General features: G+C 59.3%; 1 protein-coding gene across 2 annotated transcripts in view; it reads right to left on the reverse strand.

Moving 5' to 3' along the window:
• The window catches only part of PHAF1 (phagophore assembly factor 1), a 52,443-nt gene that overhangs the window by 20,667 nt on the left and 4,842 nt on the right, over window positions 1-26,934 (reverse strand). The window contains exons 3-10 of one of the 2 annotated variants that reach the window (XM_075576890.1): window positions 18,734-18,816; window positions 17,769-17,852; window positions 3,778-3,821; window positions 3,412-3,491; window positions 3,065-3,159; window positions 2,730-2,827; window positions 2,207-2,319; window positions 1,950-2,083 (exon numbers count right to left, since the gene is read on the reverse strand). In XM_075576890.1, coding sequence (XP_075433005.1) covers window positions 1,950-2,083; window positions 2,207-2,319; window positions 2,730-2,827; window positions 3,065-3,159; window positions 3,412-3,491; window positions 3,778-3,821; window positions 17,769-17,852; window positions 18,734-18,816 — 731 coding nt within the window. The remainder of the gene's footprint in view (window positions 1-1,949; window positions 2,084-2,206; window positions 2,320-2,729; window positions 2,828-3,064; window positions 3,160-3,411; window positions 3,492-3,777; window positions 3,822-17,768; window positions 17,853-18,733; window positions 18,817-26,934) is intronic. The other variant, XM_075576891.1, reaches the window with a different exon arrangement.

Here is a 26,934-nt window from a genome sequence, read left to right on the forward strand (position 1 = left end):
CCTCTCGCTCACAGGCCCCCGCCCTGCGCACCTCTCACTCCCAGGCCCCCACCCCACGCACATCTCACTCCCAGGCCCCCACCCCACCCACATCTCACTCCCAGGCCCCCACCCCACGCATCTCTCACTCCCAGGCCCCCACCCCGTGCACCTCTCACTCCAGGCCCCACCCCACGCACCTCTCACTCCCAGGCCCCCACCCACGCACCTCTCACTCCCAGGCCCCCGCCCCGCGCACCTCTCACTCCCAGGCCCCCGCCCCGCGCACCTCTCACTCCCAGGCCCCCACCCCACGCACATCTCACTCCCAGGCCCCACCCCACGCACCTCTCACTCCCAGGCCCCCACCCCGTGCACCTCTCACTCCCAGGCCCCCACCCCGTGCACCTCTCACTCCCAGGCCCACGCCCCGCGCACCTCTCACTCCCAGGCCCCGCGCACCTCTCACTCCCAGGCCCCGCCCCGCGCACCTCTCACTCCCAGGCCCCCACCCCGAGCACCTCTCACTCCCAGGCCCCCACCCCGCGCACCTCTCACTCCCAGGCCCCCACCCCGAGCACCTCTCACTCCCAGGCCCCCACCCCGCGCACCTCTCACTCCCAGGCCCCCGCCCCGCGCACCTCTCACTCCCAGGCCCCCGCCCCGAGCACCTCTCACTCCCAGGCCCCCACCCCGAGCACCTCTCACTCCCAGGCCCCCGCCCCGAGCACCTCTCACTCCCAGGCCCCCGCCCCGACCACCTCTCACTCCCAGGCCCCCACCCCGAGCACCTCTCACTCCCAGGCCCCCGCCCCGAGCACCTCTCACTCCCAGGCCCCCACCCCACGCACATCTCACTCCCAGGCCCCCACCCCACGCACCTCTCACTCCCAGGCCCCCACCCCGTGCACCTCTCACTCCCAGGCCCCCACCCCGTGCACCTCTCACTCCCAGGCCCACGCCCCGAGCACCTCTCACTCCCAGGCCCCCACCCCGCGCACCTCTCACTCCCAGGCCCCCGCCCCGAGCACCTCTCACTCCCAGGCCCCCACCCCGAGCACCTCTCACTCCCAGGCCCCCGCCCCGAGCACCTCTCACTCCCAGGCCCCCACCCCGCGCACCTCTCACTCCCAGGCCCCCACCCCACGCACATCTCACTCCCAGGCCCCCACCCCGCGCACCTCTCACTCCCAGGCCCCCACCCCGCGCACCTCTCACTCCCAGGCCCCCACCCCACGCACTTCTCACTCCCAGGCCCCCACGCACTTCTCACTCCCAGGCCCCCACGCACCTCTCACTCCCAGGCCCCCACCCCGTGCACCTCTCACTCCCAGGCCCCCACCCCACGCACCTCTCACTCCTAGGCCCCCACCCCGTGCACCTCTCACTCCCAGGCCCCCGCCCCGCGCATCCCTCACTCGCAGGCCCCCACCCCGCGCGTATCTCACTCGCAGGCACCCACCTCGCGCGCCTCTCACAGCGCCCCCCAGCCCACGTCCCCACCGACTTCCTACTCCTAGCCCTCATCCCTCCACGTCTCCTGGGCCCGCACCTCCCACTCCCTGCCCCTCTACTGGTCCCCGCGCACCTCCAACTCCCAGCCCACCTCCCACTCCGCCTCACCACGCACCTCCCACCCCGTACCTCACTCCTTGCCTGCCTCATCGCGCACCTCCCACTCCGCCTTCCCACGCACCTCTCACTCCCAGCCCGTCTCCCCGCGCACCTCCCACTCCCAGCCCATCTCCCCGCGCACCTCCCAATCCCAGCCCGCCTCCCCTCCCACTCCCCGCGCACCTCCAACTCCGCCTCACTCCCCCCGCTCTGAGTAATCCACACTTCTCTCACTCCCCTGCTCTGATTTACCCTCACGTCTCACTCCCCCACTCTGAGTTACTCAGTCCGAGTTCCCCCGACTCCCCTCACGTGTTTCACTCCCCCGCTCTGAGTGACCCTCACGTCTCGCTCACCTTGTCGTCAGACTTGTAGAAGACTTTGTGTGGTGTCCCCAGAGTGCTCAGCACGTCCTGACAGGAGTCCCCAAAGTGCACACAGCGCTCCGACACCCGCATCTTAGCATCCGCCATCACCCCTGGGCCGCAACCTGCCGAAAAGGAGAAGAGCAGAGAGAGGAACATTAACCCCCGCCAGGGCCCAGCATCACTTCTACTCATCCTGTGTGAGCAAACCACTACAATACCGGAGAGCTGCCTGGTATTATTTATACCTGTGCTGAGCAGACACAGCCGCAGACCCGACGGTCCTGACCCGTCTCGCAGAACATCCACGTTCTCTGCGTACACGTTACCCAGGTAACAGCCCAGCGGCATCGCGGGAGCCCTGTCAGAGGGCGAGGGAAGACATGAGCAGGAGAAACGCAGGGGGGAGCCCCCTCACTGATCGCGGGAGCCCTGTCAGGGAGTGAGGCAAGAGCAGGAGAAACGCAGGGGGGAGCCCCCTCACTGATCGCGGGAGCCCTGTCAGGGAGTGAGGCAAGACGAGCAGGAGAAACGCAGGGAGGCGCCCCCCTCACTGATCGCGGGAGCCCTGTCAGGGAGCAAGACGAGCAGGAGAAACGCAGAGAGGAGCCCCCCTCACTGATCGCGGGAGCCCTGTCAGGGAGCAAGACGAGCAGGAGAAACGCAGGGAGGAGCCCCCCACACTGATCGCGGGAGCCCTGTCAGGGAGCAAGACAAGAGCAGGAGAAACGCAGGGAGGAGCCCCCTTCCCTGCCCAGGGCCCGCACTCACTTCGTGTCCTGGAGGCTGTTGCCGCTGTACATGTACATGCGTTTCACGGTCGCCCCGTGGGGGATTTGCAGGGAAGCAAGGCCGTGGGCAAAGTTGGGCTGTGAAAAGAGCGCCAATAAGTGTGTACACATACCAACCAGACGTGACGCACTCTGCACATAACCGCTCCCCGCCAATTACACACGCGCTACTCCCTGCGCAGCGCTCTGCCCATTACACACGCGTGGAGCGCTCCGCCCATTACACACAGGCGCTCCGCCCATTACACGCGCGCGAGCACAGTACTTTGCACATACAGAACTTTTACGTTATTGGGGAATGGGCAGAGCCCTCACCTCATACTTGGGAGCTTCTCTCCAGGCGTCCAGCTGGAAGGAGAAAGACAGACCGCGAAAATTGAGGTGGAACAGTTGTTCTGCAGAGTTGTACACTGAAATAAATGATGTATACTGTAAGTAACATCCCTTTCATGATCAGGCCGCGCGGGGGCTCGATGTGCCAGGCTGCTCGGGCCTGATGCGTCAGGCTCGATCTACAGGGGCCCGATGTGCCAGGCCTGATGTGCCAGGTCACGCACACGGGCCCGATGTGCCAGGCTGCTTGCCCCCGATGTGCTGGGCTCGATGTGGGGGGGCCCGATGTGCGGGGAGCCAACGTGCCATGTTGTGCAGATTTTACTCACCTCCGGGATGCGTCGCTCCGAACGACTGATCGATTTGCTCTATGGTGGGAGCGATCGCCTGGGAGTTGAAGTGGACACCACTGAAAAAGCAGAGAAGATGAGGTGTCACCGAGAGACAGGGTCACCCAGCGACCGTCCTTGGGGTCACACACATGTTCTCTTACTGACTTGAGACCCCAGCTGTAGGGTAGTGACAGTGTGGGGGACACAGACAACATCGCAGAGATAAGAACAGATTTCTAACAGAGAAGAAGAGATTTATCCGTGTGCTCTGTAAATGCTCATCACGAGAGGAGAATTACGGAAGGTATGTATACAAACACACGAGCAGAAGGAAAATATATCAAACCCCAGTAAGCCTCTTACCAGTATTTTAATTTCACTTTAGTCAAGTCGTAAACTTCTATCACCTGGGAGAAGACAGGGAGATTTATATTCCAGAAGCAAAAGAGGGAAAAATATCTCTACAGGAACCCTTAGGGCTGTTATAGAGAGCGTGCGGCCGTGCGCGCCTATGCGAACGCGCGTGCCGCATGCTTTTCGTAAATATAGTGAGAGGGGCAGTATACTGGGAAGGTACAGTGTTTGTGTGTATATATGTGTGTGTGTGTGTATATATATATATATATATATATATATATATATGTGTATATATGTGTATATATGTGTGTATGTGTGTGTGTGTGTGTGTGTGTGTGTGTGTATATATATATATGTGTGTGTTTGTGTGTGTATATGTGTGTTTGTGTGTGTATATGTGTGTTTGTGTGTGTATATGTGTGTTTGTGTGTGTATATGTGTGTTTGTGTGTGTGTATATGTGTGTTTGTGTGTGTATATGTGTGTTTGTGTGTGTGTTCATGTGTAATTTATTATTTATTTAAAAAAAAAAACAATTGGTAAAAATAAAATATTTATTAAGTTTGTGCAGACACACACACACACACACACACACACACACACACACACACACACACACACACACACACACACACACACAGCGCCGGTCGCGGCGCGAAAATATTATTTTCCCCGTCTTCCCCGCTCCCTGTTGGCTCCCCTCTCCATGCCCTCGTATAGAAGGGCTGACTCACGTCAGCCAACTAAAGTTCCGCGCGCCCGACACTATAGAACGTGCCTTACTCTGCACAGACACACTTCCCCCATCCAGACTCTCTCCTCTCCCCCATCCAGACACTCTACCCCCACCCCCGCCCAGACCCTCTCCTCTCACCCAGACCCTCTCACCTCTCCTCTCCTCCAGACCCTCTCACCTCTCCTCTCCTCCAGACCCTCTCACCTCTCCTCTCCTCCAGACCCTCTCACCTCTCCTCTCCTCCAGACCCTCTCACCTCTCCTCTCCTCCAGACCCTCACCTCTCCTCTCCTCCAGACCCTCTCACCTCTCCTCCAGACCCTCTCACCTCTCCTCTCCTCCAGACCCTCTCACCTCTCCTCTCCTCCAGACCCTCTCACCTCTCCTCTCCTCCAGACCCTCTCACCTCTCCTCTCCTCCAGACCCTCTCACCTCTCCTCTCCTCCAGACCCTCTCACCTCTCCTCTCCTCCAGACCCTCTCACCTCTCCTCTCCTCCAGACCCTCTCACCTCTCCTCTCCTCCAGACCCTCTCACCTCTCCTCTCCTCCAGACCCTCTCACCTCTCCTCTCCTCCAGACCCTCTCACCTCTCCTCTCCTCCAGACCCTCTCACCTCTCCTCTCCTCCAGACCCTCTCACCTCTCCTCTCCTCCAGACCCTCTCACCTCTCCTCTCCTCCAGACCCTCTCACCTCTCCTCTCCTCCAGACCCTCTCACCTCTCCTCTCCTCCAGACCCTCTCACCTCTCCTCTCCTCCAGACCCTCTCACCTCTCCTCTCCTCCAGACCCTCTCACCTCTCCTCTCCTCCAGACCCTCTCACCTCTCCTCTCCTCCAGACCCTCTCACCTCTCCTCTCCTCCAGACCCTCTCACCTCTCCTCTCCTCCAGACCCTCTCACCTCTCCTCTCCTCCAGACCCTCTCACCTCTCCTCTCCTCCAGACCCTCTCACCTCTCCTCTCCTCCAGACCCTCTCACCTCTCCTCTCCTCCAGACCCTCACCTCTCCTCTCCCCCAGACCCTCACCTCTCCTCCAGACCCTCTCACCTCTCCTCTCCTCCAGACCCTCACCTCTCCTCTCCTCCAGACCCTCACCTCTCCTCTCCTCCAGACCCTCACCTCTCCTCTCCTCCAGACCCTCACCTCTCCTCTCCTCCAGACCCTCACCTCTCCTCTCCTCCAGACCCTCACCTCTCCTCTCCTCCAGACCCTCACCTCTCCTCTAGACCCTCACCTCCAGACCCTCACCTCTCCTCTAGACCCTCACCTCCAGACCCTCACCTCTCCTCTCCTCCAGACCCTCACCTCTCCTCTCCTCCAGACCCTCACCTCTCCTCCAGACCCTCACCTCTCCTCCAGACCCTCACCTCTCCTCTCCTCCAGACCCTCACCTCTCCTCTCCTCCAGACCCTCACCTCTCCTCTCCTCCAGACCCTCACCTCTCCTCTCCTCCAGACCCTCTCCTCTCCTCTCCTCCAGACCCTCTCCTCTCCTCCAGACCCTCTCCTCTCCTCCAGACCCTCTCCTCCAGACCCTCACCTCCAGACCCTCACCTCACCTCCAGACCCTCACCTCTCCTCCAGACCCTCACCTCTCCTCCAGACCCTCACCTCTCCTCTCCTCCAGACCCTCACCTCTCCTCTCCTCCAGACCCTCACCTCTCCTCTCCTCCAGACCCTCACCTCTCCTCTCCTCCAGACCCTCACCTCTCCTCTCCTCCAGACCCTCACCTCTCCTCTCCTCCAGACCCTCACCTCTCCTCTCCTCCAGACCCTCACCTCTCCTCTCCTCCAGACCCTCACCTCTCCTCTCCTCCAGACCCTCACCTCTCCTCTCCTCCAGACCCTCACCTCTCCTCTCCTCCAGACCCTCACCTCCCCTCTCCTCCAGACCCTCACCTCCCCTCTCCTCCAGACCCTCACCTCCCCTCTCCTCCAGACCCTCACCTCCCCTCTCCTCCAGACCCTCACCTCCCCTCTCCTCCAGACCCTCACCTCCCCTCTCCTCCAGACCCTCACCTCCCCTCTCCTCCAGACCCTCACCTCCCCTCTCCTCCAGACCCTCACCTCCCCTCTCCTCCAGACCCTCACCTCTCCTCTCCTCCAGACCCTCACCTCTCCTCTCCTCCAGACCCTCACCTCTCCTCTCCTCCAGACCCTCACCTCTCCTCTCCTCCAGACCCTCACCTCTCCTCTCCTCCAGACCCTCACCTCTCCTCTCCTCCAGACCCTCACCTCTCCTCTCCTCCAGACCCTCACCTCTCCTCTCCTCCAGACCCTCACCTCTCCTCTCCTCCAGACCCTCACCTCTCCTCTCCTCCAGACCCTCACCTCTCCTCTCCTCCAGACCCTCACCTCTCCTCTCCTCCAGACCCTCACCTCTCCTCTCCTCCAGACCCTCACCTCTCCTCTCCTCCAGACCCTCACCTCTCCTCTCCTCCAGACCCTCACCTCTCCTCTCCTCCAGACCCTCACCTCTCCTCTCCTCCAGACCCTCACCTCTCCTCTCCTCCAGACCCTCACCTCTCCTCTCCTCCAGACCCTCACCTCTCCTCTCCTCCAGACCCTCACCTCTCCTCTCCTCCAGACCCTCACCTCTCCTCTCCTCCAGACCCTCACCTCTCCTCTCCTCCAGACCCTCACCTCTCCTCTCCTCCAGACCCTCACCTCTCCTCTCCTCCAGACCCTCACCTCTCCTCTCCTCCAGACCCTCACCTCTCCTCTCCTCCAGACCCTCACCTCTCCTCTCCTCCAGACCCTCACCTCTCCTCTCCTCCAGACCCTCACCTCTCCTCTCCTCCAGACCCTCACCTCTCCTCTCCTCCAGACCCTCACCTCTCCTCTCCTCCAGACCCTCACCTCTCCTCTCCTCCAGACCCTCACCTCTCCTCTCCTCCAGACCCCCACCTCTCCTCTCCTCCAGACCCCCACCTCTCCTCTCCTCCAGACCCCCACCTCTCCTCTCCTCCAGACCCTCACCTCTCCTCCAGACCCTCACCTCTCCTCCAGACCCTCACCTCTCCTCCAGACCCTCACCTCTCCTCCAGACCCTCACCTCTCCTCCAGACCCTCACCTCTCCTCCAGACCCTCACCTCTCCTCCAGACCCTCACCTCTCCTCCAGACCCTCACCTCTCCTCCAGACCCTCACCTCTCCTCCAGACCCTCACCTCTCCTCCAGACCCTCACCTCTCCTCTCCTCCAGACCCTCACCTCTCCTCTCCTCCAGACCCTCACCTCTCCTCTCCTCCAGACCCTCACCTCTCCTCTCCTCCAGACCCTCACCTCTCCTCTCCTCCAGACCCTCACCTCTCCTCTCCTCCAGACCCTCACCTCTCCTCTCCTCCAGACCCTCACCTCTCCTCTCCTCCAGACCCTCACCTCTCCTCTCCTCCAGACCCTCACCTCTCCTCTCCTCCAGACCCTCACCTCTCCTCTCCTCCAGACCCTCACCTCTCCTCTCCTCCAGACCCTCACCTCTCCTCTCCTCCAGACCCTCACCTCTCCTCTCCTCCAGACCCTCACCTCTCCTCTCCTCCAGACCCTCACCTCTCCTCTCCTCCAGACCCTCACCTCTCCTCTCCTCCAGACCCTCACCTCTCCTCTCCTCCAGACCCTCACCTCTCCTCTCCTCCAGACCCTCACCTCTCCTCTCCTCCAGACCCTCACCTCTCCTCTCCTCCAGACCCTCACCTCTCCTCTCCTCCAGACCCTCACCTCTCCTCTCCTCCAGACCCTCACCTCTCCTCTCCTCCAGACCCTCACCTCTCCTCTCCTCCAGACCCTCACCTCTCCTCTCCTCCAGACCCTCACCTCTCCTCTCCTCCAGACCCTCACCTCTCCTCTCCTCCAGACCCTCACCTCTCCTCTCCTCCAGACCCTCACCTCTCCTCTCCTCCAGACCCTCACCTCTCCTCTCCTCCAGACCCCCACCTCTCCTCTCCTCCAGACCCCCACCTCTCCTCTCCTCCAGACCCCCACCTCTCCTCTCCTCCAGACCCTCACCTCTCCTCTCCTCCAGACCCTCACCTCTCCTCCAGACCCTCACCTCTCCTCCAGACCCTCACCTCTCCTCCAGACCCTCACCTCTCCTCCAGACCCTCACCTCTCCTCCAGACCCTCACCTCTCCTCCAGACCCTCACCTCTCCTCCAGACCCTCACCTCTCCTCCAGACCCTCACCTCTCCTCTCCTCCAGACCCTCACCTCTCCTCTCCTCCAGACCCTCACCTCTCCTCTCCTCCAGACCCTCACCTCTCCTCTCCTCCAGACCCTCACCTCTCCTCTCCTCCAGACCCTCACCTCTCCTCTCCTCCAGACCCTCACCTCTCCTCTCCTCCAGACCCTCACCTCTCCTCTCCTCCAGACCCTCACCTCTCCTCTCCTCCAGACCCCCCACCTCTCCTCTCCTCCAGACCCCCACCTCTCCTCTCCTCCAGACCCCCACCTCTCCTCTCCTCCAGACCCTCACCTCTCCTCTCCTCCAGACCCTCACCTCTCCTCCAGACCCTCACCTCTCCTCCAGACCCTCACCTCTCCTCCAGACCCTCACCTCTCCTCCAGACCCTCACCTCTCCTCCAGACCCTCACCTCTCCTCCAGACCCTCACCTCTCCTCCAGACCCTCACCTCTCCTCCAGACCCTCACCTCTCCTCCAGACCCTCACCTCTCCTCCAGACCCTCACCTCTCCTCCAGACCCTCACCTCTCCTCCAGACCCTCACCTCTCCTCCAGACCCTCACCTCTCCTCCAGACCCTCACCTCTCCTCTCCTCCAGACCCTCACCTCTCCTCTCCTCCAGACCCTCACCTCTCCTCTCCTCCAGACCCTCACCTCTCCTCTCCTCCAGACCCTCACCTCTCCTCTCCTCCAGACCCTCACCTCTCCTCTCCTCCAGACCCTCACCTCTCCTCTCCTCCAGACCCTCACCTCTCCTCTCCTCCAGACCCACCTACCCCCTCAACCCTCACCTCTCCTCTCCTCCAGACCCTCACCTCTCCTCTCCTCCAGACCCTCACCTCTCCTCTCCTCCAGACCCTCACCTCTCCTCTCCTCCAGACCCTCACCTCTCCTCTCCTCCAGACCCTCACCTCTCCTCTCCTCCAGACCCTCACCTCTCCTCTCCTCCAGACCCTCACCTCTCCTCTCCTCCAGACCCTCACCTCTCCTCTCCTCCAGACCCTCACCTCTCCTCTCCTCCAGACCCTCACCTCTCCTCTCCTCCAGACCCTCACCTCTCCTCTCCTCCAGACCCTCACCTCTCCTCTCCTCCAGACCCTCACCTCTCCTCTCCTCCAGACCCTCACCTCTCCTCTCCTCCAGACCCTCACCTCTCCTCTCCTCCAGACCCTCACCTCTCCTCTCCTCCAGACCCTCACCTCTCCTCTCCTCCAGACCCTCACCTCTCCTCTCCTCCAGACCCTCACCTCTCCTCTCCTCCAGACCCTCACCTCTCCTCTCCTCCAGACCCTCACCTCTCCTCTCCTCCAGACCCTCACCTCTCCTCTCCTCCAGACCCTCACCTCTCCTCTCCTCCAGACCCTCACCTCTCCTCTCCTCCAGACCCTCACCTCTCCTCTCCTCCAGACCCTCACCTCTCCTCTCCTCCAGACCCCCACCTCTCCTCTCCTCCAGACCCCCACCTCTCCTCTCCTCCAGACCCCCACCTCTCCTCTCCTCCAGACCCTCACCTCTCCTCCAGACCCTCACCTCTCCTCCAGACCCTCACCTCTCCTCCAGACCCTCACCTCTCCTCCAGACCCTCACCTCTCCTCCAGACCCTCACCTCTCCTCCAGACCCTCACCTCTCCTCCAGACCCTCACCTCTCCTCCAGACCCTCACCTCTCCTCCAGACCCTCACCTCTCCTCCAGACCCTCACCTCTCCTCCAGACCCTCACCTCTCCTCCAGACCCTCACCTCTCCTCCAGACCCTCACCTCCCTCTCTCCAGACCCTCACCTCTCCTCTCCTCCAGACCCTCACCTCTCCTCTCCTCCAGACCCTCACCTCTCCTCTCCTCCAGACCCTCACCTCTCCTCTCCTCCAGACCCTCACCTCTCCTCTCCTCCAGACCCTCACCTCTCCTCTCCTCCAGACCCTCACCTCTCCTCTCCTCCAGACCCTCACCTCTCCTCTCCTCCAGACCCTCACCTCTCCTCTCCTCCAGACCCTCACCTCTCCTCTCCTCCAGACCCTCACCTCTCCTCTCCTCCAGACCCTCACCTCTCCTCTCCTCCAGACCCTCACCTCTCCTCTCCTCCAGACCCTCACCTCTCCTCTCCTCCAGACCCTCACCTCTCCTCTCCTCCAGACCCTCACCTCTCCTCTCCTCCAGACCCTCACCTCTCCTCTCCTCCAGACCCTCACCTCTCCTCTCCTCCAGACCCTCACCTCTCCTCTCCTCCAGACCCTCACCTCTCCTCTCCTCCAGACCCTCACCTCTCCTCTCCTCCAGACCCTCACCTCTCCTCTCCTCCAGACCCTCACCTCTCCTCTCCTCCAGACCCTCACCTCTCCTCTCCTCCAGACCCTCACCTCTCCTCTCCTCCAGACCCTCACCTCTCCTCTCCTCCAGACCCTCACCTCTCCTCTCCTCCAGACCCTCACCTCTCCTCTCCTCCAGACCCTCACCTCTCCTCTCCTCCAGACCCTCACCTCTCCTCTCCTCCAGACCCTCACCTCTCCTCTCCTCCAGACCCTCACCTCTCCTCTCCTCCAGACCCCCAACTCTCCTCTCCTCCAGACCCCCACCTCTCCTCTCCTCCAGACCCCCACCTCTCCTCTCCTCCAGACCCCCACCTCTCCTCTCCTCCAGACCCTCACCTCTCCTCTCCTCCAGACCCTCACCTCTCCTCTCCTCCAGACCCTCACCTCTCCTCCAGACCCTCACCTCTCCTCCAGACCCTCACCTCTCCTCCAGACCCTCACCTCTCCTCCAGACCCTCACCTCTCCTCCAGACCCTCACCTCTCCTCAGACCCTCACCTCTCCTCCAGACCCTCACCTCTCCTCCAGACCCTCACCTCTCCTCCAGACCCTCACCTCTCCTCCAGACCCTCACCTCTCCTCCAGACCCTCACCTCTCCTCCAGACCCTCACCTCTCCTCCAGACCCTCACCTCTCCTCTCCTCCAGACCCTCACCTCTCCTCTCCTCCAGACCCTCACCTCTCCTCTCCTCCAGACCCTCTCACCTCTCCTCTCCTCCAGACCCTCTCACCTCTCCTCTCCTCCAGACCCTCTCACCTCTCCTCTCCTCCAGACCCTCTCACCTCTCCTCTCCTCCAGACCCTCTCACCTCTCCTCTCCTCCAGACCCTCTCACCTCTCCTCTCCTCCAGACCCTCTCACCTCTCCTCTCCTCCAGACCCTCTCACCTCTCCTCTCCTCCAGACCCTCTCACCTCTCCTCTCCTCCAGACCCTCTCACCTCTCCTCTCCTCCAGACCCTCTCACCTCTCCTCTCCTCCAGACCCTCTCACCTCTCCTCTCCTCCAGACCCTCTCACCTCTCCTCTCCTCCAGACCCTCTCACCTCTCCTCTCCTCCAGACCCTCTCACCTCTCCTCTCCTCCAGACCCTCTCACCTCTCCTCTCCTCCAGACCCTCTCACCTCTCCTCTCCTCCAGACCCTCTCACCTCTCCTCTCCTCCAGACCCTCTCACCTCTCCTCTCCTCCAGACCCTCTCACCTCTCCTCTCCTCCAGACCCTCTCACCTCTCCTCTCCTCCAGACCCTCTCACCTCTCCTCTCCTCCAGACCCTCTCACCTCTCCTCTCCTCCAGACCCTCTCACCTCTCCTCTCCTCCAGACCCTCTCACCTCTCCTCTCCTCCAGACCCTCTCACCTCTCCTCTCCTCCAGACCCTCTCACCTCTCCTCTCCTCCAGACCCTCTCACCTCTCCTCTCCTCCAGACCCTCTCACCTCTCCTCTCCTCCAGACCCTCTCACCTCTCCTCTCCTCCAGACCCTCTCACCTCTCCTCTCCTCCAGACCCTCTCACCTCTCCTCTCCCCCAGACCCTCACCTCTCCTCCAGACCCTCTCACCTCTCCTCTCCTCCAGACCCTCACCTCTCCTCTCCTCCAGACCCTCACCTCTCCTCTCCTCCAGACCCTCACCTCTCCTCTCCTCCAGACCCTCACCTCTCCTCTCCTCCAGACCCTCACCTCTCCTCTCCTCCAGACCCTCACCTCTCCTCTCCTCCAGACCCTCACCTCTCCTCTCCTCCAGACCCTCACCTCTCCTCTCCTCCAGACCCTCACCTCTCCTCTCCTCCAGACCCTCACCTCTCCTCTCCTCCAGACCCTCACCTCTCCTCTCCTCCAGACCCTCACCTCTCCTCTCCTCCAGACCCTCACCTCTCCTCTCCTCCAGACCCTCACCTCTCCTCTCCTCCAGACCCTCACCTCTCCTCTCCTCCAGACCCTCACCTCTCCTCTAGACCCTCACCTCCAGACCCTCACCTCTCCTCTAGACCCTCACCTCCAGACCCTCACCTCTCCTCTCCTCCAGACCCTCACCTCTCCTCTCCTCCAGACCCTCACCTCTCCTCTCCTCCAGACCCTCACCTCTCCTCCAGACCCTCACCTCTCCTCCAGACCCTCACCTCTCCTCTCCTCCAGACCCTCACCTCTCCTCTCCTCCAGACCCTCACCTCTCCTCTCCTCCAGACCCTCTCCTCTCCTCTCCTCCAGACCCTCTCCTCTCCTCTCCTCCAGACCCTCTCCTCTCCTCCAGACCCTCTCCTCTCCTCCAGACCCTCTCCTCCAGACCCTCACCTCCAGACCCTCACCTCCAGACCCTCACCTCACCTCCAGACCCTCACCTCTCCTCCAGACCCTCACCTCTCCTCCAGACCCTCACCTCTCCTCCAGACCCTCACCTCTCCTCCAGACCCTCACCTCTCCTCCAGACCCTCACCTCTCCTCTCCTCCAGACCCTCACCTCTCCTCTCCTCCAGACCCTCACCTCTCCTCTCCTCCAGACCCTCACCTCTCCTCTCCTCCAGACCCTCACCTCTCCTCTCCTCCAGACCCTCACCTCTCCTCTCCTCCAGACCCTCACCTCTCCTCTCCTCCAGACCCTCACCTCTCCTCTCCTCCAGACCCTCACCTCTCCTCTCCTCCAGACCCTCACCTCTCCTCTCCTCCAGACCCTCACCTCTCCTCTCCTCCAGACCCTCACCTCTCCTCTCCTCCAGACCCTCACCTCTCCTCTCCTCCAGACCCTCACCTCTCCTCTCCTCCAGACCCTCACCTCTCCTCTCCTCCAGACCCTCACCTCTCCTCTCCTCCAGACCCTCACCTCTCCTCTCCTCCAGACCCTCACCTCTCCTCTCCTCCAGACCCTCACCTCTCCTCTCCTCCAGACCCTCACCTCCCTCTCCTCCAGACCCTCACCTCCCCTCTCCTCCAGACCCTCACCTCCCCTCTCCTCCAGACCCTCACCTCCCCTCTCCTCCAGACCCTCACCTCCCCTCTCCTCCAGACCCTCACCTCCCCTCTCCTCCAGACCCTCACCTCCCCTCTCCTCCAGACCCTCACCTCCCCTCTCCTCCAGACCCTCACCTCTCCTCTCCTCCAGACCCTCACCTCTCCTCTCCTCCAGACCCTCACCTCTCCTCTCCTCCAGACCCTCACCTCTCCTCTCCTCCAGACCCTCACCTCTCCTCTCCTCCAGACCCTCACCTCTCCTCTCCTCCAGACCCTCACCTCTCCTCTCCTCCAGACCCTCACCTCTCCTCTCCTCCAGACCCTCACCTCTCCTCTCCTCCAGACCCTCACCTCTCCTCTCCTCCAGACCCTCACCTCTCCTCTCCTCCAGACCCTCACCTCTCCTCTCCTCCAGACCCTCACCTCTCCTCTCCTCCAGACCCTCACCTCTCCTCTCCTCCAGACCCTCACCTCTCCTCTCCTCCAGACCCTCACCTCTCCTCTCCTCCAGACCCTCACCTCTCCTCTCCTCCAGACCCTCACCTCTCCTCTCCTCCAGACCCTCACCTCTCCTCTCCTCCAGACCCTCACCTCTCCTCTCCTCCAGACCCTCACCTCTCCTCTCCTCCAGACCCTCACCTCTCCTCTCCTCCAGACCCTCACCTCTCCTCTCCTCCAGACCCTCACCTCTCCTCTCCTCCAGACCCTCACCTCTCCTCTCCTCCAGACCCTCACCTCTCCTCTCCTCCAGACCCTCACCTCTCCTCTCCTCCAGACCCTCACCTCTCCTCTCCTCCAGACCCTCACCTCTCCTCTCCTCCAGACCCTCACCTCTCCTCTCCTCCAGACCCTCACCTCTCCTCTCCTCCAGACCCTCACCTCTCCTCTCCTCCAGACCCTCACCTCTCCTCTCCTCCAGACCCTCACCTCTCCTCTCCTCCAGACCCTCACCTCTCCTCTCCTCCAGACCCTCACCTCTCCTCTCCTCCAGACCCTCACCTCTCCTCTCCTCCAGACCCTCACCTCTCCTCTCCTCCAGACCCTCACCTCTCCTCTCCTCCAGACCCCCAACTCTCCTCTCCTCCAGACCCCCAACTCTCCTCTCCTCCAGACCCCCACCTCTCCTCTCCTCCAGACCCCCACCTCTCCTCTCCTCCAGACCCCCACCTCTCCTCTCCTCCAGACCCTCACCTCTCCTCTCCTCCAGACCCTCACCTCTCCTCCAGACCCTCACCTCTCCTCCAGACCCTCACCTCTCCTCCAGACCCTCACCTCTCCTCCAGACCCTCACCTCTCCTCCAGACCCTCACCTCTCCTCTCCTCCAGACCCTCACCTCTCCTCTCCTCCAGACCCTCACCTCTCCTCTCCTCCAGACCCTCACCTCTCCTCTCCTCCAGACCCTCACCTCTCCTCTCCTCCAGACCCTCACCTCTCCTCTCCTCCAGACCCTCACCTCTCCTCTCCTCCAGACCCTCACCTCTCCTCTCCTCCAGACCCTCACCTCTCCTCTCCTCCAGACCCTCACCTCTCCTCTCCTCCAGACCCTCACCTCTCCTCTCCTCCAGACCCTCACCTCTCCTCTCCTCCAGACCCCCAACTCTCCTCTCCTCCAGACCCCCAACTCTCCTCTCCTCCAGACCCCCACCTCTCCTCTCCTCCAGACCCCCACCTCTCCTCTCCTCCAGACCCCCACCTCTCCTCTCCTCCAGACCCTCACCTCTCCTCTCCTCCAGACCCTCACCTCTCCTCCAGACCCTCACCTCTCCTCCAGACCCTCACCTCTCCTCCAGACCCTCACCTCTCCTCCAGACCCTCACCTCTCCTCCAGACCCTCACCTCTCCTCCAGACCCTCACCTCTCCTCTCCTCCAGACCCTCACCTCTCCTCTCCTCCAGACCCTCACCTCTCCTCTCCTCCAGACCCTCACCTCTCCTCTCCTCCAGACCCTCACCTCTCCTCTCCTCCAGACCCTCACCTCTCCTCTCCTCCAGACCCTCACCTCTCCTCTCCTCCAGACCCTCACCTCTCCTCTCCTCCAGACCCTCACCTCTCCTCTCCTCCAGACCCTCACCTCTCCTCTCCTCCAGACCCTCACCTCTCCTCTCCTCCAGACCCTCACCTCTCCTCTCCTCCAGACCCTCACCTCTCCTCTCCTCCAGACCCTCACCTCTCCTCTCCTCCAGACCCTCACCTCTCCTCTCCTCCAGACCCTCACCTCTCCTCTCCTCCAGACCCTCACCTCTCCTCTCCTCCAGACCCTCACCTCTCCTCTCCTCCAGACCCTCACCTCTCCTCTCCTCCAGACCCCCAACTCTCCTCTCCTCCAGACCCCCAACTCTCCTCTCCTCCAGACCCCCACCTCTCCTCTCCTCCAGACCCCCACCTCTCCTCTCCTCCAGACCCCCACCTCTCCTCTCCTCCAGACCCTCACCTCTCCTCTCCTCCAGACCCTCACCTCTCCTCCAGACCCTCACCTCTCCTCCAGACCCTCACCTCTCCTCCAGACCCTCACCTCTCCTCCAGACCCTCACCTCTCCTCCAGACCCTCACCTCTCCTCTCCTCCAGACCCTCACCTCTCCTCTCCTCCAGACCCTCACCTCTCCTCTCCTCCAGACCCTCACCTCTCCTCTCCTCCAGACCCTCACCTCTCCTCTCCTCCAGACCCTCACCTCTCCTCTCCTCCAGACCCTCACCTCTCCTCTCCTCCAGACCCTCACCTCTCCTCTCCTCCAGACCCTCACCTCTCCTCTCCTCCAGACCCTCACCTCTCCTCTCCTCCAGACCCTCACCTCTCCTCTCCTCCAGACCCTCACCTCTCCTCTCCTCCAGACCCTCACCTCTCCTCTCCTCCAGACCCTCACCTCTCCTCTCCTCCAGACCCTCACCTCTCCTCTCCTCCAGACCCCCAACTCTCCTCTCCTCCAGACCCCCACCTCTCCTCTCCTCCAGACCCCCACCTCTCCTCTCCTCCAGACCCCCACCTCTCCTCTCCTCCAGACCCTCACCTCTCCTCTCCTCCAGACCCTCACCTCTCCTCCAGACCCTCACCTCTCCTCCAGACCCTCACCTCTCCTCCAGACCCTCACCTCTCCTCCAGACCCTCACCTCTCCTCCAGACCCTCACCTCTCCTCCAGACCCTCACCTCTCCTCCAGACCCTCACCTCTCCTCCAGACCCTCACCTCTCCTCCAGACCCTCACCTCTCCTCCAGACCCTCACCTCTCCTCCAGACCCTCACCTCTCCTCCAGACCCTCACCTCTCCTCCAGACCCTCACCTCTCCTCCAGACCCTCACCTCTCCTCCAGACCCTCACCTCTCCTCTCCTCCAGACCCTCACCTCTCCTCTCCTCCAGACCCTCACCTCTCCTCTCCTCCAGACCCTCACCTCTCCTCCAGACCCTCACCTCTCCTCTCCTCCAGACCCTCACCTCTCCTCTCCTCCAGACCCTCACCTCTCCTCTCCTCCAGACCCTCACCTCTCCTCTCCTCCAGACCCTCACCTCTCCTCTCCTCCAGACCCTCACCTCTCCTCTCCTCCAGACCCTCACCTCTCCTCTCCTCCAGACCCTCACCTCTCCTCTCCTCCAGACCCTCACCTCTCCTCTCCTCCAGACCCTCACCTCTCCTCTCCTCCAGACCCTCACCTCTCCTCCAGACCCTCACCTCTCCTCTCCTCCAGACCCTCACCTCTCCTCTCCTCCAGACCCTCACCTCTCCTCTCCTCCAGACCCTCACCTCTCCTCTCCTCCAGACCCTCACCTCTCCTCTCCTCCAGACCCTCACCTCTCCTCTCCTCCAGACCCTCACCTCTCCTCTCCTCCAGACCCTCTCTCACCTTCAGCCTTTGGTTAAAAGCATCAAACAGGAGCTTGATTCCGTCCTGGGTCAGACTGAGGATCAGGTCGAGGTTCAGGGGACACTGAGAGAGAGTACAAAGTCTTAGGCTGCGGACATAGAGCGTGCGAGACAGAGCTCAAGGAGGTGTGCACGCCCGTCACCTGAGCATTCTGTGTCCTCCGTTTACACGCGCGCCGGAGAGGCGTGGCTGTGACGTCAGCAAGCTGAACAATTCATGCTTGCCCTCATTGGTTCAAACTTGTCATGTGACGCGGCCATCACGCGAAAAATCTAATGGATTTGTCTCCTCCAAATTCTGTAGCATCACGCGCAGTATGGCCGGACTGCTTGACAATGTTTTTGGTCGGGCCACTTTGGCCTCGGCCATGGTGACGCTGAGCTGGCGGGCACGCTCACGCTGACCGCTATGAAACACATTGAGGCAATGTGAGTGAGCGCCTGCAGGCAAATTTGAATTTGTCGTCCACAAGCATGTCACGTGAGCGGTTCGCCCAATGAGGGCGAACCAGCTCTGTGCCGTCATGGCCGCGCCCCCCCCCCCCCACGCACCTAGCCGGCAACAAATCTTCCGGCCGAGCAGGGAGTGTAACGTCACCGCGCATGAGCGCCAACGCGCTCGATCCCTGTCTGGCCGGAGCCTAACAGTTTGTCACAGAGAGACTAACAGCTTGTATCACTAACCACAGCTCTCCACCCGTGGCTACTGGGGGACACAGTGCCTATTGTGTCCTATGTGCTGCGTGCCGCTCGCTGTATTGTAATTGTGCAGCGCGGCATCCCAATGAGAGAAATGCGCTATATGAAATAAAGTTACCTGTATTATTATATTAATGCACAATAATTACCTGACCCAAAGAACTAGCAATTGGCCCTTTTTACAGTGCGGCTTTTCTGGTGTCCCCAAGGTTCACATGACTAGTTGAGGAGCAGATAAGGACTCACCTGCTCGCTGTAGAGGATCTGGACATTTCTGATGGCGCGGCAATGCTTCTGAAGGATCGCTACAGCCTGAACCAAAGGCATTCCTGTAACCAACAAGCAGGCAAAGACACATCACGTTCCAGTAACCAACAAGCAGGCAAAGACACATCACGTTCCAGTAACCAACAAGCAGGCACAGAACACATCACGTTCCCGTAACCAACAAGCAGACACAGAACACATCACGTTCCCGTAACCAACAAGCAGGCACAGAACACATCACGTTCCAGTAACCTACAAGCAGACACAGAACACATCCCGTTCCAGTAACCAACAAGCAGACAAAGACACATCCCGTTCCAGTAACCAACAAGCAGACACAGAACACATCCCGTTCCCGAAACCAACAAGCAGGCAAAGACACATCACGTTCCAGTAACCAACAAGCAGGCAAAGACACATCACGTTCCCGTAACCAACAAGCAGGCACAGAACACATCCTGTTCCCGTAACCAACAAGCAGGCACAGAACACATCCCGTTCCCGTAACCAACAAGCAGGCACAGAACACACCCCGTTCCAGTAACCAACAAGCAGGCACAGAACACAGCCCGTTCCAGTAACCAACAAGCAGGCAAAGACACATCCCGTTCCCGTAACCAACAAGCAGGCACAGAACACATCCCGTTCCCGTAACCAACAAGCAGGCAAAGACACATCACGTTCCAGTAACCAACAAGCAGGCACAGAACACATCCCGTTCCAGTAACCAACAAGCAGACACAGAACACATCACGTTCCCGTAACCAACAAGCAGGCACAGAACACATCCCGTTCCCATAACCAACAAGCAGGCACAGAACACATCCCGTTCCCATAACCAACAAGCAGGCACAGAACACATCCCGTTCCCATAACCAACAAGCAGGCACAGAACACATCCCGTTCCCATAACCAACAAGCAGGCACAGAACACATCCCGTTCCAGTAACCAACAAGCAGGCACAGAACACATCCCGTTCCCGTAACCAACAAGCAGACACAGAACACATCCCGTTCCCATAACCAACAAGCAGGCACAGAACACATCCCGTTCCCATAACCAACAAGCAGGCACAGAACACATCCCGTTCCCATAACCAACAAGCAGGCACAGAACACATCCCGTTCCCATAACCAACAAGCAGGCACAGAACACATCCCGTTCCCGTAACCAACAAGCAGGCACAGAACACATCCCGTTCCCGTAACCAACAAGCAGGCACAGAACACATCCCGTTCCCGTAACCAACAAGCAGGCACAGAACACATCCCGTTCCCGTAACCAACAAGCAGACACAGAACACATCCCGTTCCCGTAACCAACAAGCAGGCACAGAACACATCCCGTTCCCGTAACCAACAAGCAGGCACAGAACACATCCCGTTCCCGTATCCAACAAGCAGACACAGAACACATCCCGTTCCCGTAACCAACAAGCAGGCACAGAACACATCCCGTTCCCGTATCCAACAAGCAGACACAGAACACATCCCGTTCCCGTAACCAACAAGCAGGCACAGAACACATCCCGTTCCCGTAACCAACAAGCAGACACAGAACACACCCTGTTCCCGTATCCAACAAGCAGACACAGAACACATCCCGTTCCCGTAACCAACAAGCAGGCACAGAACACATCCTGTTCCCGTAATCAATAAGCAGGCACAGAACACATCCCGTTCCCGTATCCAACAAGCAGACACAGAACACATCCCGTTCCAATAACCAACAAGCAGGCACAGAACACATCCCGTTCCAGTAACCAACAAGCAGGCACAGAACACATCCCGTTCCAGTAACCAACAAGCAGACACAGAACACATCCCGTTCCCATAACCAACAAGCAGGCACAGAACACATCCCGTTCCCGTAACCAACAAGCAGGAACAGAACACACCCTGTTCCCGTATCCAACAAGCAGACACAGAACACATCCCGTTCCCGTAACCAACAAGCAGGAACAGAACACATCCCGTTCCCGTATCCAACAAGCAGACACAGAACACATCCCGTTCCCGTATCCAACAAGCAGACACAGAACACATCCCGTTCCCGTATCCAACAAGCAGGCACAGAACACATCCCGTTCCCGTAACCAACAAGCAGGCACAGAACACATCCCGTTCCCGTAACCAACAAGCAGACACAGAACACATCCCGTTCCCGTAACCAATAAGCAGACACAGAACACATCCCGTTCCCGTAACCAATAAGCAGGCACAGAACACATCCCGTTCCCGTAACCAACAAGCAGACACAGAACACATCCCGTTCCCGTAACCAATAAGCAGGCACAGAACACATCCCGTTCCCGTATCCAACAAGCAGACACAGAACACATCCCGTTCCAATAACCAACAAGCAGACACAGAACACATCCCGTTCCCATAACCAACAAGCAGGCACAGAACACATCCCGTTCCCGTAACCAACAAGCAGGAACAGAACACATCACGTTCCAGTAACCAACAAGCAGGCACAGAACACATCCCGTTCCCGTAACCAACAAGCAGGCACAGAACACATCCCGTTCCCGTAACCAACAAGCAGACACAGAACACATCCCGTTCCCGTAACCAACAAGCAGACACAGAACACATCCCGTTCCCGTAACCAACAAGCAGACACAGAACACATCCCGTTCCCGTAACCAACAAGCAGGCAAAGAACACATCCCGTTCCCGTAACCAACAAGCAGGCACAGAACACATCCCGTTCCCGTAACCAACAAGCAGACACAGAACACATCCCGTTCCCGTAACCAACAAGCAGGCAAAGAACACATCCCGTTCCCGTAACCAACAAGCAGACACAGAACACATCCCGTTCCCGTAACCAACAAGCAGACACAGAACACATCCCGTTCCCGTAACCAACAAGCAGACACAGAACACATCACGTTCCCGTAACCAACAAGCAGACACAGAACACATCACGTTCCCGTAACCAACAAGCAGACACAGAACACATCCCGTTCCCGTAACCAACAAGCAGGCACAGAACACATCCGGTTCCCGTAACCAACAAGCAGACACAGAACACATCCCGTTCCCGTAACCAACAAGCAGACACAGAACACATCCCGTTCCCGTAACCAACAAGCAGGCACAGAACACATCCGGTTCCCGTAACCAACAAGCAGACACAGAACACATCCCGTTCCCGTAACCAACAAGCAGACACAGAACACATCCCGTTCCCGTAACCAACAAGCAGGCACAGAACACATCCCGTTCCCGTAACCAACAAGCAGGCACAGAACACATCCCGTTCCCGTAACCAACAAGCAGACACAGAACACATCCCGTTCCCGTAACCAACAAGCAGACACAGAACACATCCCGTTCCCGTAACCAACAAGCAGACACAGAACACATCCCGTTCCCGTAACCAACAAGCAGGCACAGAACACATCCCGTTCCCGTAACCAACAAGCAGGCACAGAACACATCCCGTTCCCGTAACCAACAAGCAGACACAGAACACATCCCGTTCCCGTAACCAACAAGCAGACACAGAACACATCCCGTTCCCGTAACCAACAAGCAGGCACAGAACACATCCCGTTCCCGTAACCAACAAGCAGGCACAGAACACATCCCGTTCCCGTATCCAACAAGCAGGCACAGAACACATCCCGTTCGAATAACCAACAAGCAGGCACAGAACACAGCCCGTTCCCGTAACCAACAAGCAGACACAGAACACATCCCGTTCCCGTAACCAACAAGCAGGCACAGAACACATCCCGTTCCCGTATCCAACAAGCAGGCACAGAACACATCCCGTTCCCGTATCCAACAAGCAGGCAAAGACACATCACGTTCCCGTAACCAACAAGCAGGCACAGAACACATCCCGTTCCAGTAACCAACAAGCAGACACAGAACACATCCCGTTCCCGTAACCAACAAGCAGGCACAGAACACATCCCGTTCCCGTAACCAACAAGCAGGCACAGAACACATCCCGTTCCCGTAACCAACAAGCAGACACAGAACACATCCCGTTCCCGTAACCAACAAGCAGACACAGAACACATCACGTTCCAGTAACCAACAAGCAGGCACAGAACACATCCCGTTCCCATAACCAACAAGCAGGCACAGAACACATCCCGTTCCCGTAACCAACAAGCAGACACAGAACACATCCCGTTCCCGTAACCAACAAGCAGGCAAAGAACACATCCCGTTCCCGTAACCAACAAGCAGGCACAGAACACATCCCGTTCCCGAAACCAACAAGCAGACACAGAACACATCCCGTTCCCGTATCCAACAAGCAGATACAGAACACATCCCGTTCCCGTAACCAACAAGCAGGCACAGAACACATCCCGTTCCCGTAACCAACAAGCAGACACAGAACACATCCCGTTCCCGTAACCAATAAGCAGACACAGAACACATCCCGTTCCCGTAACCAACAAGCAGGCACAGAACACATCCCGTTCCCGTAACCAACAAGCAGGCACAGAACACATCCCGTTCCCATAACCAACAAGCAGGCACAGAACACATCCCGTTCCCGTAACCAACAAGCAGACACAGAACACATCCCGTTCCCGTATCCAACAAGCAGGCACAGAACACATCCCGTTCCCGTAACCAACAAGCAGGCACAGAACACATCCCGTTCCCGTAACCAACAAGCAGGCACAGAACACATCCCGTTCCCGTAACCAACAAGCAGGCACAGAACACATCCCGTTCCCGTAACCAACAAGCAGACACAGAACACATCCCGTTCCCGTATCCAACAAGCAGACACAGAACACATCCGTTCCCGTAACCAACAAGCAGGCACAGAACACATCCCGTTCCCGTAACCAACAAGCAGGCACAGAACACATCCCGTTCCAGTAACCAACAAGCAGGCAAAGAACACACCCCGTTCCCGTAACCAACAAGCAGGCACAGAACACATCCCGTTCCAGTAACCAACAAGCAGTCACAGAACACATCCCGTTCCCGTAACAACAAGCAGGCACAGAACACATCCCGTTCCCGTAACCAACAAGCAGTCACAGAACACATCCCGTTCCCGTAACAACAAGCAGGCACAGAACACATCCCGTTCCCGTAACAACAAGCAGGCACAGAACACATCCCGTTCCCGTAACAACAAGCAGGCACAGAACACATCCCGTTCCAGTAACCAACAAGCAGTCACAGAACACATCCCGTTCCCGTAACAACAAGCAGGCACAGAACACATCCCGTTCCCGTAACAACAAGCAGGCACAGAACACATCCCGTTCCCGTAACCAACAAGCAGACACAGAACACATCCCGTTCCCGTAACCAACAAGCAGACACAGAACACATCCCGTTCCCGTAACCAACAAGCAGACACAGAACACATCCCGTTCCCATAACCAACAAGCAGGCACAGAACACATCCCGTTCCCGTAACCAACAAGCAGACACAGAACACATCCCGTTCCCGTAACCAATAAGCAGACACAGAACACATCCCGTTCCCGTATCCAACAAGCAGGCACAGAACACATCCCGTTCCCGTAACCAACAAGCAGGCACAGAACACATCCCGTTCCCGTAACCAACAAGCAGGCACAGAACACATCCCGTTCCCGTAACCAACAAGCAGGCACAGAACACATCCCGTTCCCGTAACCAACAAGCAGGCACAGAACACATCCCGTTCCCGTAACCAACAAGCAGACACAGAACACATCCCGTTCCCGTAACCAACAAGCAGGCACAGAACACATCCCGTTCCCGTAACCAACAAGCAGGCACAGAACACATCCCGTTCCCGTAACCAACAAGCAGGCACAGAACACATCCCGTTCCCGTAACCAACAAGCAGGCACAGAACACATCCCGTTCCCGTAACCAACAAGCAGGCACAGAACACATCCTGTCAACACGCAGAGATCGCCACACTCCGGAAACACGCAGACACAGCCATGTTCCGCTGACAGCAACACACAGAATCCGCCACGCTCCGAAAACACGCAGAGACCACTATGGTCCGTTGATAGCATATGCAGAGACCGCCACGCTCCGGCAACACACAGAGACCGCCACGTTCCACTGACAGCAACCCGCAGAGACCACCACATTGCGTCAACACACAGAGACCACCACGCTCCGGCAACACGCAGAGACTGCCACGTTCCGCTGACAGTGTGGCCAGGTGTTCTCCCCAGTCTTCCCCCACTCTCCTGTCCCTTCCCCTACCTCCGATGTCAGGGGGATGTTGCAGGGAGGGCGACAGGCTCGCCGACGGCCCTCTTCGCAGGGAGCCGCCATTGCTGGTTGCGCGCACATCTGTTTCGGTTCGCACATGCGTAGAGCACACGCAGTGGCCATTAGGAATCGCGCATGCGCAGCACGCCATGCGCACGCGGTCCCAATGTAATACAGACCCCACGGAGACTACAAGCCCCATAGTGCATAGGGGGTGAGTACCACCTGACCACAGGAAACCAATGGTATGGCTGTTTCACATGAAAGAGACGGGAGATATACTGCATGCTGGGACAGGAAGAGGCAGTGAAGATCTGGACAGAGAGGGAGCAGGTAGGGTCCAAGGAGCTGTGCTCCGTTGGGCTAAGCCAGAATTGCCCTCAAGGTCACCGATAGTCCCCCGAGCCACAGTAGAGGAACTGATATGCGAGTGCTGTAAGGAAAGGCCTCAGATAGGGGCCCTTTTCACTGTAGCAATAGTGAGAGAGATGCTGCAGGACGTTGCCTGAGGGAAGTGCAGCCTGTTGCAGAGGAGCCTACCCAGACTCCTTGATAGACTATTTATAGGGGTACACTCCAGTCGGGAGTCCCCTCCAGAGGCATCCGCCTGAGGATCCATCCAACAGAGGAGCATCAGACCGCGCAGCAGAACCACGTCGGAAAACACCCGGCTGTGCCCCACACAGCAAACACCGGCCGTGCCCCACACGCAGCAAACACCGGCTCATTTGAGGGGACAGACGCTACAGGATTAATAAATACAGGGTACACAGGGAGAGGCGCCGGATAATAATGGGGTCTCAGCTCCCTGGCGATTTCAAACGTGTTTGCTTTTCACATTTAGCGCCAAACAGCCGATAGCACAGAATATAAACACGCCCTGCTCATATCCAACGATGCAGTGATCAGGGTTCTGCGTCTAATCAGGCTCAGCATGGGAGGGAGGGGGCAGTTATACCAAAGGTACTTATTTTAATCAGAATAAGTGGGACTGCACCTTTAATTAACCCCTCGCAGGCAAATGTGTGTGTTTAACCTATGCAGCCCATGATTCCGTGTTGGTGACACGTGATGACCCTGTTGTGACTGCACACGTGAGCTCTGTGTGGGACTGTCCTCACATTATTGCTACACTTCAGGTTTGTCAGATGAGTCAGAGAGCAGGAACTGCAAACTAGGACATGACGGGTACGTAACTACGTGGCTCACTGTGCCATGGCAAATTAACCCCTTCTACAGCCAGAGCTAAACGAAAACAGAATCACCTGAGAAAGTAGTATAAAGGTGTTCAGTAAAAGGCCAAAAAAATCAATATTAGTACATTTATGTAATGCACCGCAGACCCCTTCCCGCCTCCCAACGTCCCCATCCCGTGGCCCCCTCCCAACGTCCCCCTCAAACTTTGCAACGTCCCATCTCGCTGACCCCTCTCACCTTCCCATCACCTCCCAACGTCCCAATCCCGCGGCCCCTTCTCACCTCCCAACGTCCCCCTCAAACTTTGCAACGTCTCATCTCGCGGACCCCTCTCACCTTCCCATCACCTCAATCCCGCGGCCCCCTCTCACCTCCCAACGTTCCCCTCAAACTTTGCAAAATCCCTTCCCGTGGAGCCCTCTCACCTCCCAACGTCCCCATCCCGTGGACCCCTCTCACCTCCCAATGTCCCCATCCCTCGGCCCCCTCTCACCTCCCAACGTCCCCATCCCGCGGCCCCCTCTCACCTCCCAATGTCCCCATCCCTCGGCTCCCTCTCACCTCCCAACGTCCCCATTTTGCATCCCCCTCACCTCCCAACGTCTCCCCCCCCAGCACCCTCTCACCTCACAACGTCCTGTTATCCCTCCCCCAGCACCCTCTCACCGCCCCCTCACCATCTCCCACACCCCTCACCTCCCAATGTCCCCACCCTCTCTCTCATCCCAACTTCCACATCCCGCGGCCCCTTACCAACATCCCCC

The sequence above is a fragment of the Ascaphus truei genome, chromosome 19, assembly GCF_040206685.1.
Source record: "Ascaphus truei isolate aAscTru1 chromosome 19, aAscTru1.hap1, whole genome shotgun sequence".
NCBI classification, from domain to species: domain Eukaryota; kingdom Metazoa; phylum Chordata; class Amphibia; order Anura; family Ascaphidae; genus Ascaphus; species Ascaphus truei.